Source organism: Lethenteron reissneri, chromosome 28 (genome assembly GCF_015708825.2).
Source record: "Lethenteron reissneri isolate LAM-NWPU_2019-01 chromosome 28, ASM1570882v1, whole genome shotgun sequence".
NCBI classification, from domain to species: Eukaryota; Metazoa; Chordata; class Hyperoartia; order Petromyzontiformes; family Petromyzontidae; genus Lethenteron; species Lethenteron reissneri.
In genome coordinates, this window is record NC_083806.1 from 11,297,060 (window position 1) to 11,311,527 (window position 14,468).

Consider the following 14,468-nt stretch of genomic DNA (forward strand, 5'->3'; position numbering starts at 1 on the left):
TCGTGGGGGGCGGTCGCATCAAGGATCGTTGGCGCGTGAACGCGACAAAACCACGCCGGCTATCAACGTCGGACGTTGCAAAGGAAATCACACCGGCCACGTCGGACTGTATAGTGGTAGAGTCCCTAAATATTTAACAGTGTATTGATCTTGATTTTAAGCTTTTTTCGTGACTGCAGGAATCTATACTCTTTGGTTCTTTCGGTAAAGTCACGTGGGTAGAAATAAAACAAAATAAATCACGACGTTTCGGATGCAACACAAGCGCCCGTCTTCAGGTGAAAATCGCAATAGCCGCGATGTCTGCTGCCTTGTGGATTGAGGCGACCGGAGGCTTTGAACTAAAATACTTTGTTATTTTAGTGGCATATCTACAAATGTATGATCCCGTAGACGGTTTGCAGGACGGGACAAAATGACTTGAGGCCAGCCTCGATGGCTACAGTTGACCTTCCACCTCCAGCTAATCACATGACCCAATAGTCCACGAGGCTTATTACCTTTGATGTGAACAACCGAAAGAACCAAGAAGACTCTCACATTAACATAGCCACTTCCGTGCCCTCTAATCTCTCACATTAACATAGCCACTTCTGTACCCTCGTCGAGGAGGCCGCTCTCCTCCTATCTTACAGCCACATGCTAATTTCTCACATTAACATCACGAGCCCTGGCCACTTCTTTGACCCTTGGGCTACACCCATTTCAAACCTTTTAAAACAGTCTGCCTCAGCAGCAGACCATGCTTTCCCACCTGATGATGGACGCTTGTGTTGCGCCCGAAACGTCGTGAGAATTGTATTTTAGTATGTTTTATTTTTATTATTTTATTATTTCCCTTCTACGTGACTTTACCGAAAGAACCAAGAAGGTGAATCCCTGCAGTCACGAAAGCTTTAAATCGAAATTTAACCGTGTCTTGTTTATTGCCATTTGACAATCCTAATACTTAATAGTAGTAATTTATGCAGTCCATGTATTTCACCTTGTCTGTTTACACAGGCAGTATGCTTCTGATAATTAGATGTTAATAATTTACAAATGCCTATCAATAAAAATTCCTTAAATTAATTGTTCACAATTGAGCCAAGTTTTATTTGTTTGTCAAATAACCCGTCTCCTGAAAGGCTGAATATAAACTGAGAAATGGTACGGTACCCATTGCAAGCCTTGGTTAACATCGGTGTTGCTGTGAACCTGTATCTGTAATTATCTCATGATGACTTTCCCGAGCAGAGTACCGTACAACTTTGCTAGGTTCACCTATTTTTTTCCAGATGAACTGTTCTTGTTTTGCACGATTGAGAAAAACTGTAAGAGTCAAGTGGCCATGGGTTAGATCTATGCGCGTGAACTCCACTCGCACCAGACGTAGCCAATCACGCGCATCGGAGGTGCGGACCAGCTAAATACAAACAGCAGTTACATTGCACGGCTTGGATTTGCATCCGTCTCGAAAGACACACTGACCACTTGTAACGTGTGCAATGGGTCTGAAGGAAATGTGATATTCCAAGAAATAACCGAGATAGGACATGACATTTATTGTTACAAAACCACAATGCATTTTATAGCCACTTGTACCCAATGCAATCAACACTTGTATACACTCGCACTCACACGCCGAGCACATTTGCCACAAACACCATTGTACACCACACAATTCACGTTAAATTACAGTGGTTAATGCAAGGGGGGGGTGTTTATTTACATGAGCAGGTTCTTTCTCATAATGAAAGATTAAACACCGACGAAGCAATTATTGATAGTGAAGCTATTCGGAGCTTGAGTCGCCTTCCACCGAAACGCCTGCAATGCGGCCACGCAAGTGAAATATTGCGCTTTAAAAAAGCACACACACACGCACACACGTGTGTCGTTTCTATGACCTGCGCTGTTTTTTTAATTCTGTTACGACGGCTTTTTGTTGTTGTCATTTCTCAGATTTGACTCATCAGATATATAAAAAAATTAAGCAGGATTTTTTTCATTTGAATAGTGCTTGCATGGGTGACCACTATAACAGGCTTTTTAGTTGAACACGAAGTAGGCTTTTGCAACCAATATCATCCATAATGTAGGTTATTTGGGTTAGATCGCGTAAATATAAGTGTGTAGGTACAAGAACAATCGGCATGCATAATGTGCATCCAATAATGTACGTTGACAACCATATGAATAACCCAACCGGCAATGGATAACCCATTGTAATGTATATGCATTAATTAATCCCCCCCCTTTTAACTTGAAAGGATCACAAGTGACGTCATCACATCCGCCTGATGAAGCTAGTTATAATTATAGGCGAAACGTCGTACCCAGATTGTAAATTTTCTCTCCAACACACAACCAGTGTGCTGTACTAGTGACGAATTGGCCACGTTCTGTTTACGTGACAACCCTTACTAGTTGGCTGTGTCGGGTGCTGGCGGATTTAACGACACATTTATATATTTACGCGATCTAGCCCAAAAAACCTACATTATGTAAAATAAGCTTTAAATAGGCTGCTGTAGAGGAGGGGGGGGGGGGGGGGGCAGAGGGGGTAATGTTGTTGGCAGCAGAGGGCTTTGCATCACAATCTATTTCATGCCTATGCTCCCAGTCTTCCTGCACAAACCATCCTGGTGAAAAATGATCGAATAGCCACCACGCCAGGAGCCCCCGCCAAAATGTTTCATCTTGGGCACTGCTCCACGCAAGCGCTTCATCATCATCGTCGTCATCATCGGTGCGACGAGTGCGGCTGCAGTGCAAAACCAGTGGATGCTGGTCACATGATCTGCAGCGTGCGGCCAGAATGTTGATTAACAAGTCACGTGACCCGCAGAGCGAGACGCCGCCGTCGAGATGGTGCAGTGGCGCGGCACCGCCGTGTCATCGGCGCCCGCTGCCCGCCCCGTTCTCTTGCTGTGCCTGGCACTCCCCTCGAACGATTGTTCCACCACCTCCGGCTCCCTAAGTCTCCACCCGGAGCACGCCGCGGAGGAGGCGGTAGGCGGACAGGCCCTGCGTGTCACGCGGCGGCAGGCAGGGGCCGCGCTCGCTGCCGTACGCCATGGGCAGGCGAAGCACCCACAGGCCGTCCGTGGGCAGCGTCACCTCGCGCTGCTCTGGAACGAAGATCGGGCACGGCGCCGAGCCGGGCTGCACCTGACGGGCGCGGGGGGAGGACACGCGGTGGAATAAGTTGCACAGCGCAGCAGCACTGGCCATTTTGGCTTTTCTCCCGATGTAAAAATTTTAATTGCGATGGTGGCGACACGAATGAATGAGTGCCCGCGTTATGGTGTGCGCATGTGTGCGTGTATGTATGTTTGTTGAACTTCCTTCGCACCGTACGTAGCCAACCTTGGTACTCGAAGGTTCAGGGAAGGACAAACCAAACACAAAAAGCAGCTCTAAAGAGATGAGTTATGTATGTAGAACTTTTTTCACACCGCACATGAGTACATGTGCGAGCATGAATGGCCGCACGAGTGTTGTAGAGCCGTACTTGATCCAACTCGCACAACGTGGGAGTCGATGCGTGCGCAAAGTTGCACCACGTGTCGGTGTGAGCGGACGCACTCGCACGCTGGGCACGATGCCTGCAAGAGTGCGTGTAAGCACACGGACGGGCGGTCGCACAGTACCTGCGGTGCGAGCAGCAGGCGCACGGACGCGTCGGGCACCACGACGTAGAGGCGCATGAGCTGAGCGAGCGCCGGCTTGGGCCCGCGGCTCTGCCCCGAGGCGGCCACGTAGAGCGGCATGTCGGCCGCGAGCGCGCGGCTCGCAAAGTCGCGGTAGCCGCTGCCCGGCGCCACCTTCATCACTTTCTCCGGCGCAGAGCACATGAAGCGCCGGCCCCGCGAGTCCTCGTACTCGTAGCCGACGTACGCCCTGGCGGAAAGCGGCGACGGGCAAGCGAGTCGCGATTCCGCCACAACTTAGGGTACACGTGTGAATGTCGAACTGCTTTTTGCACCGCACGTAGCCAACCGTGCCAATTGGGAGGCGCAGGAATTAATAACAATAATGATTAATAATTATAATTAGACTGCGTGATTCGTACGGCCTCGCACTGTCTCGGCTCAACTCCACTTTGCGTCCGACATCTGACAAGCTCGGGTGCTTTCTGGGTGATTTGGTGGAGCGGGCTAGTAGGGATCGCTTTGATTGAGAGCGGGAGTGTAGCAGCTAGCGCACTGCGCTACAAACCCGGCGACCCGAGTTCGATTTCCGTTCACGGCCATCACCAGTGACAATTATCTGAACTGGTCCTGCGCCTCCCCTAGGTGGACTCAGCCTCAAATGAGTACCTGGTGCGGTGTGTAAACATCACCACTGGGGAGATAAAGGCGGCTGGGCGTGGTGTTGGCCACGCACCCCCTCGTGCGCCGTGCCGGCCTTCATAGGTGCTCGCTAACAGCACTTGCCCCAACAGTCTGTTCAGGCTATACGGGGGATCTTTGTCTTTTTTTTGTCACACTGGGGCTCAGCCATCAGCCCCACATTCCCGTGCTGAGACCAAAGGGAGGTTCCACACCTGGCCGTGTTGTCCCCGCGTCTCCAGGTACGCGTTGGGGCAAACCCCCTCCAGGACTCCCCCTCCGCACGCTCCGCTCCCTCCGTGCGGATCGCTGGCCACGCCTCCTCCTCCTCTCCTGCAGCACGAATAACGAGGGGATGCACAAAACTATGAACAACTATTTTTATTTCACCATGTAAGGGCCCGCTGCTGAGCGACGTAGCTCTTTTTCAGAAGCGACCTGGCCACAAATGATAGCTGAACCAAGTGGCTTTTCGCGTGGTAATTTACAGCAGCCAAAAACTCTAAACACGTGATTTTTATTCTACATGTGGAGGGGACACAACCGGAGGACGTGGAAGAAAAATATATGCAACCACGGGGAGAGAACATGCAGACTCCAAATATACAGGTGTCAAGGTCGTGATCGAATCCATGACCTCCTGCATACCAGGCGAGGTAGTTAACATCTTGGCGCAGCAGCAAAGATGCCGATCGGAAAGTTACAGCGTCTTTTCCCCTCCTCAAACGAGCGTTGCGCAGGGCTCAACGGGGGCCTTACCTGGTGATAGAAAACACCATTCACAACTCAGTTGACTTGCCTTCGTTGGAGCGCCGCGTGCTGGACAGCGGGACGTCCCACGGCATCAGGAAGTGGGTCCCCGGCACGAACCCCGGCATGTCGGCGAGCCCCTGCGAGGGGACGTAGGCCTTGGCGGGTCCCAGCCGCACCAGCGACCACGACGAGAAGGAGGGCAGCCGCCCCGCCACCACCCCTCCCAGGTGCACCATTCCCCCCAGCGGCTGCTGCTGCTGCTGCTGCTGTCGGTCCTGGTCATCCTGAAGCGGGGACTTCTCCTCCGGGTTGGCTGCCGGCCTCTCTCCGGGCTCGAGCTCGCCACCCTCGTCGTGGGGCGTCGGTCCGGACTGGGAGCGGGCGCGGCAGGGGCGAGCGTCGTTCTGGTCCCCGTGCGTGGCCGGCGCCGGCTGGGAGTGCGCGTGCGCCGGTTGGGAGGTGGCGGCGGGTGGCTGGGAGTGAACGTGGCCCAGCCCGGGCTGCGACCGCGCCGGGCCGGCCGCGGCGGCGGTGCCGGCCTGCGGCTCGGCGAGCAGCCCCGCGGGCGTGCCGGCCGCCTGGCCCAGGCCGTGCGGGAGGTCCGGGCTGCACTCGGTGCCACCCGTGGCTTCGGGGGCGTCTTTGTAGAGGGCGTCCTCTGTGGGCACGGGAGCTGGGGCCACGCTGGCATCGAGCGAGTTCTTGCGGCTGACTCCCGCGTCGCGCTCGAACGTGGGGAAGATGAAGTGTTCCAGCTTGCCGCAGTATTTGTCCTCCATCATCTGCACGGGGTGATTCATGAGCACAGTGACCTGATCCAAACTGGCGCCACGCCTTTTATACGTTTGTCGATTAAAGCAACATTTTTTTTTTTTACCTCACACCTAGAACTTTTCCAAAATGGAAAACATTGTTTTTTAACGTGATCGTTTTTTGTGTGCAAGTTTCAACCATCAAACTCACCACACCTGAGAATCTGGCTGCATAAAAAGCTGCTAAAGTTCATCACACGGGATTCTCAGCACATCTGGAATGCTCCACGCCCTACGTACCAGCGATGTAGCTAGCGAGTGGATTTTTCTCCGGGTCCTCCTGTTTTTCCCCTCCACATTTCAAAACATGGCATTTGCAGTGTTTGGCTGCTATAAATGTCCACATGATGAGCCACTTCGTTGAGCTATTATTTGTGGCCACGTCGATTCTGCAAACGAGCTGTGGGCCTTACCTGGTCAAATAAAAAATAGTTTAATTGTACACTGGGACAGAGGGGTCAAGGTGCCAGAAAGGGGGCCCCCATTTCACTCCTTGCAACACTGCTCACGTGAACCACACTACGCCACTGACACCACGCCACTGACACCACGCCACTGACACTACGCCGCCGCTGCTGCCATTCGAACGTATTTGCGCTACACCTGCGGGGTGGTGGTGGTGCGTCAAAATCAGTTCTCGTGATGTCGAAGCGGTCGGAAGACCAAACACGAAGCTTCACAATCCATTTCCGAGTAGCAGCACCCAGCCCTGTTGGCGATTGGCTGGCTCCGTGTTTTGACTCGTGCCCGAGACAACTTTGATTTGTGCCCAAGACTTGGTCGGACGGTTAGGTTAGGGTTAGAAAAATACGATCACTGACCTTTCACGAACAATTCTGCCTCTATTTGAAAAACTCGTCCTTAAATAGCATTTGCAAGTCTCCGTAGACTGAAGAAACCTTCGAATCGCGTCGAACTTGGCGACAGGGTCAATTAAAGACTGAAAAAACAGACTTGCCGATTAAAGTTTTGCTGTTTTGTGGGGACCGGTGAGTTATGCTGCACCGGTGTATCGCCAATACAGCCACATATCGAAAGCGAAGAACCTTCAGCCGGCCCACTCCACACCCAACACGTGCCTCGAAGAAGGTGAAGTTGGCAGCGCGCAGGGTGAAGGGGTCCTCGCGAGTGCCCTGGTGCGAGCCGCAGTTGCAGGTGCTGGTGGCGCGGGAACGGCTGCAATGGGGGACAACTGGTGGCACTTGGTCTGGGTCTGCAAGTTCTCCTGAACGCACACACATACATACACACATGCATATACACACACATGCATATACACACACATGCATATACATAAGCATATGCATATACATACATACATACAAACAAAGATAAAGACAAAGATCCCCCATATAGCCTTAACAGACTGTAGGGACAAGTGCTGTTAGCGAGCACCTATGAAGGCCGGAACGGTACACGAGGGGGTGGGTGGCCAGCACCACGCCCGACCGCCTTTGTCTCCCCAGTGGCGATGTTTACACACCGCACCAGGTACTCATTTGAGGCTGAGTCGACCTATGTGAGGCCCGGGACTGGTTCAGATAATCGTCACTGGTGTTGGCCGTGAGCGGGAATCGAACCCGTGTCGCCGGGTTCATAGCGCAGCGTGCTAACCGCTACGCTACCACTCCCCACATACATACATACACACATATACACACGTACATATACATACATACACATATACATACACACATGCATATACATATATATACATACATAGAGTAATAGCGCTGGCTGCTGACTGAAAGTGGTAACTACAGTGTGCGGTAGTAAGCGCGTCAGCAGGCGACAGGATACACGGGGGGGAAGACAACGAGGGCAGAAACAAAAGCGGCTCAGCTTGGTGCTGGCCACCCACGCCGTCGTGTGCTGTGCCAAGCCTTTGTAGGTGCTCGCTAACAGCACTTGCCCCTACAGTCAGTTACAGGCTATACAGGGGATCTTTGTGTGCGTGCGCGTGTCACCGCGTGTGTGCGAGTCCTGGCCGTTACCCGCTTTGGGCAGCAGGTGGTACTTGTGGATGCAGTGCTGGTCCGTGAGGCTTCTCTCCTCGCACAGCTGGTGGCCGGCCTGCCAGAAGCTGTGGCAGTCCTCCTGCAGCTTGAGGAGGTATGCCTGGTAGGCCGGCCCACGAGCATGCTGCCTGCAAAGAACAGACACACAGATGACAACACGCACCTCATGTTTGAACCCTCGAAAAGCGTTTTCAATATCTATTTGTGTAGAAAATAAAATTATTTTTATTTTTACCAGGTAAGACCTACTCAGCCATGTAATAATTTTTCCGAAGGGAACTGGCATTCATAAATGATAGCTCAACCAAGTGGGTTATCGCGTCGAAATTTACAGCAGCCAAATAACCCTCTAAAACGCGTGATGTTTCTTCTAAATGTGGAGAGAAAAATCGGAGGACCTGGAGAAAAATTCACATGATCACGGGGAGAACACGCAAACCCCAAATATACAGCAGGCGCCAGGGTGGGGATCGAACCCATGCCCACCTGCATACCAGGCGAGGTAGTTAACATCTCCTAGCCATCATGATGATGATGACAGAGAGACACGCAAACCCCAAATATACAGCAGGCGGCAGGTTCGGGATCGAACCCATGACCACCTGCGTACCAGGTGAGGTAGTTAACATCTCCTAGCCACCGTGATGATGATGACAGAGAGACACGCAGACTCTAAATATACAGCAGGCGTCGGGTAGGGATCGAACCCATGACCACCTGCATACCAGGTGAGGTAGTTAACACCTCGACCTCCGTGGCATTGCCAGGCTCTTTGTAGCATTCCACAGTGGCGGAGGTGCACTACGTCGGATCCGCTGTGCAACTTCCTGGCGCGCGCACCTGTAGATGGAGAGTGCGTGCGCGAGCTGACTCCGGTGGTAGGCGCTCGTGTAGTGGTGCGGCAGGCCCGCCTGGTACGCGCTGTGCGCCAGCGGCAGCGCCTTCTGGCAGCGGCTCTCGGAGAAGCGCGTGTCGGCGTCCAGGAAGCCCTCCAAGCACTTCAGCTGACTCTGAACCTGTGCCGGTGTTGCCACGGGGGGGGGGGGGGGGGGGACGTTAGCACGTGGGACCGCGGCCTGCAGTGGAAGAGAGCGGCTATTCTGTGTGTGGGAAAACCTCTTTCCCTTACCAGGGGTTGAATATGACTTTAAAATGCCTTTGAGCAAGGAGACATTTAACTTCTGTCGTTATTGTTGCGTGTGGTGGATACGAGACGGGAGTGCTTAATAACGTCACGAAGCGGTCCTGAAGCATGCGGCTCCGTAGCTGCGCGTTGCCGACCCGTTCACCCCATCCATAGCATGGGCCGCCCTCGAACTACAATACGCCCGTGAGTCTAGCGGAACGAGGGGCAGACCTTGGCATGGACGCTGACTGGATCAGCTGGCGTCTTCCCATCCACACCGTCGTCGCCGGCGCCGCCGTCCTCCTCCTCGTCGTCCTCATCCTCGTCGTCGTCCTCTCCGTCCGAGACCTCGGCGACGTCCCCCCACCCGCCGCTCGCCGTGCCGAGCAGCGCGCCGCTCAGCCGCGCGGCCACCGCGGCCCAGTTGGCGAGCGTGGGCAGCTCGAAGTGCGCGGGCTGCGGGTTGCGGCCGACGCTGTCGTCAAATCCGCGGCGCGCGAACACCAGCTCGGCGTGCTGCCACACAAACTCGCGCAGCGTGGGGTCGGCCGGGAGGGAGCCGCTCGACTGGGACTCCAGCGGCGGGGGCGGGGCAGGGGGCAGCGCCGACGGCCGCGCAGAACGCCGCATCAGCTGGTACCTGTGAAGGGCGCGGGGCCGTGCGCCGGGGTGTCAGCGTTACACTTGGTAAAGCAGGGATTCCGGCACCGACATTTTACCGAGTGCCAAGGCCACCCTCGCCACCGATGCCATCTTCATCACGACCACCATTACCGTCGCCGCCATTAGCACCACACCACCACATTCTAAGGACACCGCCGCTACTCCTATCCCTACCACCGGGATTATCATCATCACCACTCTTACCAAGAAACCACCACCAATGTCATCACGAATGTCATTAGCTGCTTGGGCATGCGGTGGCTGGGCATGCGGGATACATGACCCAACCAACGCAGTCATGCCTGCCGGAGGAGCTCACTGATTGAACAATGTTAAAATCTTTCAAGGATATGTGAGCTCCTCACACAATCCATTCTGGTTAAACCCGGGATGGATCATAGGCAGGCCAGCCTGAATGTTTCAAAACGGCATAGATGTTCCTTTAAAGGAGTCCCCGTTTCGCAAGCGTAGAGAAGGGTGGGCATAGCTCTGGCTGCAAAGACCTGGAGCATTTTATGGAGCGTTAAGCCAGGCAGTTTCCACGCAACGTTACGCAGCTGATGAAAAGACAATGCCACTCGAGACCTCACTGCCAAACCGGAGCCGGTCATAAGCACACTGCCCAGGTATGGATACTTCTCCACTCTCTTCGCAACTGCCCCACCACCAATGGGGGAGTGGAGGGTGGTGGAGTATGATATGAAATACCCAAATACCACACCACCACCACGACCGTCGCAGCACCACACCTTCGTGGTCCGGCGTTTTGGCCATCGCCCTCCTTGAGGCTGCAGTTGCTGCGGAGGCAGCGGATGAGCGAGCCGACGGGGTCGTCGGGCGGCTCGGCCATCACGTACACGAAGGCCTGGTTGGCCGGCACGGTGAAGAGGCAGTTCACGCTCTGGTTGGTGAGCAAGCGGCTCTTGCGGAACACGTGGTAGATCTGATCCTCGAGCGCGTGCTGCAGGCGCCGCTTGGGCGAGTGGCGCTTGAGTTTGGTTGCAGCGCCGGCGGCGGCGGCGGCGGCGGCGGGGGAGTCGCCCTCGCGCCACAGCCCGGCATCCGAGGCTCGGAGCGCCCCGTTGAGCTGGAAGATGAAGAGGAGGCGCGGAGGGCAGGGCCGGCAGTTCAGCTGCCACTCCTTGCCCACCGGGCAGTCCTGAGTGTGGGAGAGCGGGAGGCGACATTGAGACCCCGCGTGTGGTCTTTGTTGCACTGCAGTAGGAATTCTTGTTTCTTAAGAGTTAAGGAAAAAAATGATTTGCCACGTAGCGCTCGGTTGTTTATGGACCGAAACCGTGGACGTCACTCCGCAGGCCTATCAGGGACTCCTGTAATGTTCATAGATCATATCATAAGATTTGCCATTTAAATCTTAAATTTTTTAAATAGCTGTACGTTGTTGTTTTTTGTTGATCAACATTTCGTTTCTTTATCGTTAAAACGCAAAAAATTGACAACGAGACGTAAGAGTGTAAGAACCAGGCCAGACAATGAAGTGAGGGACCCACGATTGCATGCCGTGGTGCGTGACCCCGTGCCCCCCGTGACACGGCGTTGCCGTCCCCGTACCTGCAGCAGCGCCCTGAGCTGCGGCTGCAGCTTCTGCCGGAGCTGGTCGAGGCCACGGAAGAGGCGGTCGTAGGTGATGTCGAAGGTGCAGGTCGGGTGCTGCAGCAGCACCACGTGGCTCACCGACAGCACGAACAGCATGGCCAGGCAATGCTGCTTCTCGGCGCGGCGCCAAGCCGCGTGCGTCTCGGCGTGCCGGTCCCCGGCGGTGACGCTGGCGCGCAGGAGCCCGGCGGGGCTGGCGGACGACACCACGAGGTAGACGGTGCGGTTCTCCCGGTCGTAGTGCGCCTCCACCGGCGCGGCGACGCCGGCGGCGGCGGCGGAGTCGTGCCACGCGGGGAAGACGAGGCGGTCGGTGAGGATGTTGACGATTGTGTGGCCGTAGTTGGTGCGCGAGGGGGAGGCGAGGCCGCACACCCCGATGACGCAAATCTCGTCGCCGGCATCGTCGGCGCCCGCCGCGGCGAGCAGAGACTCGAGCGACGGGGGATGCATCGTGAGCTGTGGCGACATCGATTCGCTCGCGTGATCCTCACTGTTTACAATGCTGCAGACAGCCCCACGTTGCCTGAAATAAGACCATAGAACCGGAAGCAAAATGTAATAAGCATCATGGTAAAAACACCGAGGTTCTCCATCCAGGGAAGTCCCATTTGTCTAGTTTTTATCACGTACAAAATAGAAACGTATACATGCACGTCATTTCTCATATAAATATTTTACATCTACAGCCCTTTGGAAATCCGCCACTGGATGAGGGCCACCCCACGCGGCGTGGTTCGTGTGGATTGTTTGACCTTAAATTCGACCACGATGGTCGATGCAGGATGAATGGGAACATAGACGTGGCAGCACAGTACTGTACAACGTGGTGTCTTCTTCCACATTCCCGTGTGGAATTTCCACCGGCCACTTTGGGCTCAGGGGCCTCCAAGAGACGAGGCACCGCCCCCCAAATACTTGCAGGGAGACATTTGACTTTTGGGGCCGTCCATAAATGACGCCACGCGTTTTTGGACGATTTTTGACCCCCCCCCCCCCTTGTCACACCGCGTCACAAAAAGTCAGACCCCCCCCCCTCAAATATGACGTCACAAAGCTCTGCCCCCCCCCCCAAAAAACATATTTCCATTTTGAAAATAAAACATGCTTCAAATCGCTTTAAACTATTGTCATTGTAGTGCGTATTTAATGTGGCGCTGCACTCTGATGTTGTAGGAGAAAACATTTATTAAAAGTATATTTAATTAAGTAGAACGTGTTGTCTATATTTATTTAAAGTTGCGCATTTTGATGTGACGTCATATTTCTCAACCCCCCCCCCCCCCCCATCGTCACACATCGTCACAAATGTCTGACCCCCCCCCCCCCCTAAGTCCGTGACGTCATTTATGGACGGCCACTTTGTAATTACAATGACGAGTTACTGAACATGAATGAATGGTACAAAAATAAATTAAGACTCAGCAAGGTTATCGTGGACAAAGCACAGTATTGCTATTATTACCCTATTACACTTCCACCGATGACACTATGCTTATGACAATGTACCAATAACACAATAAATATCCCGTTGTTTTCGATCCACTGCTGGATGAAAGCCGCACCACGCCGTGTCGGTGGTGGCGGTTTTCTGACCCGATTTCACGGGTTGGTGCCAGGTATAATAAAGGGGGCCCAGGACCGGTCCAGATATCATTCGCCACTGATGTTAGCCGTGAACAGGAGTGATTGAAGAACTCCGTAGAGCCAGGTTCGTAACCAACCGGCTGACACATCCAGGACCCAGGATTTAATCTCAATCTATCCTGGCTAAAGCACAACGTGAGGATGGCTAATCTAGATTTGAAGTTTTCCTGATTGCAGTGATCCATACTCTTTGGTTCTTTCGGTAAAGTCACGTAGGTCGAATTTAAATTACGTTAAATTAATTCACGACGTTTCGATTGCAACACAAGCAATCATCATCAGGTGGTGCTGATGATGATTGCTTGTGTTGCGATCGGAACGTCTTGATTGATTTTATTTTATTTCTCTACCTACGTGACTTTACCGAAAGAACCAAAGTTTGTGTGAGTATGACTCTCCATCACCACCACCATCATCATCCACTGCTGGATGAATTCCTCCCAATCCACCTCAGCGCCGGCACACACGACGATTTCACTGCTCCATCTCCTGGTTATCCTGCCCCCTACAAAGCTGCTGCTGCTGTTCTCGCTAACGTTGGTGGTGTGAATGTCCACGTTCTCATGGCGGGACCGAGTACATCCTTAGGCGTGGGGGGGGGGTGCTGGTAACGACGCCGGGTTAAGGCCGCTGCACTTCGCACGCCGCGGATTCAACTGCGCAGAGTTCACATTCACACTGTACGAGGCGCACTGTACCACCCCACCCGTAGTGCGATCATTGCACTGTACAGGCGATACAGTGCAACCATCGCACTGTACCCCCACCCACAGCGCGATAGCTGCACTGTACGCGTAGTACAGTGCACTGTACGCGTAGTACAGTGCACTGCACGCGTAGTACAGTGCGGCGCGATAGTTGCACTGCACGCGTAGTACAGTGCACTGTACGCGTAATACAGTGCGGCTATCGCACTGTAGCCACACCGCGATAGTTGCACTATACGCGTAGTACAGTGCACTGTACGCGTAATACAGTGCGGCGCGGAACTGTACGCAAATACAGTACAGCGGCGCACTGTACCCTTGCGCACTGTATGCGAGTACAGTGCAACTATCGCGCTGCACTGTACATAGTGTATGGCTGCGGTGCTTTGCGCCAACTCACCGCCTTTAACGAGGAGGCTGATGATGATGATATCGATGATGATATCAATGATGATGTTATCGATGATGCTGATATCGACGCAGGCGATGACAGAGGGAGGCTTCGCGATGGGAATTTCCACGTTCGGGCCGCCGACCCGCCGTGGGTGACGTCACGGGGTCTCGGTAACATGACGTCACGGGGTCTCGGTAACATGACGTCACGGGGTTTCGGTGACATGACGTCACGGGGTCTCGGTGACATGACGTCACGGGAACTCGGTTGGATAATCGTGTCAACCCATGTGGTTTAACCTCGGTGGTATTCTTCTTGTACGCAGAAAATGTGAGTTTCCAGGTCCATACGGCGTACAGCCCGTTTCAATATGGGCAAAACTAAATGTCGATTTAAAGCTTTCGTGACTGCAGGG

General features: G+C 53.8%; 1 protein-coding gene across 2 annotated transcripts; it reads right to left on the minus strand.

Moving 5' to 3' along the window:
- Positions 1-809: 809 nt before the first annotated feature.
- Positions 810-14,209, minus strand: SMG8 (SMG8 nonsense mediated mRNA decay factor). 2 transcript variants are annotated; one of them, XM_061562100.1, is made up of 11 exons: positions 14,060-14,209; positions 11,261-11,764; positions 10,438-10,847; positions 9,257-9,665; positions 8,740-8,915; positions 7,876-8,027; positions 6,961-7,106; positions 5,116-5,851; positions 4,532-4,649; positions 3,636-3,885; positions 810-3,153 (listed from the first exon to the last, which is right to left on the minus strand). In XM_061562100.1, exons 2-11 carry the CDS (start codon positions 11,756-11,758, stop codon positions 2,959-2,961), a joined length of 3,090 nt encoding a protein of 1,029 aa, XP_061418084.1. In that variant the 5' UTR covers positions 11,759-11,764; positions 14,060-14,209; the 3' UTR covers positions 810-2,958. The 2 variants fall into 2 exon arrangements, with proteins under 2 accessions (XP_061418084.1, XP_061418083.1); XM_061562099.1 differs by having other exon boundaries at positions 11,261-11,831.
- Between the last annotated feature and the right edge of the window lie 259 nt (positions 14,210-14,468).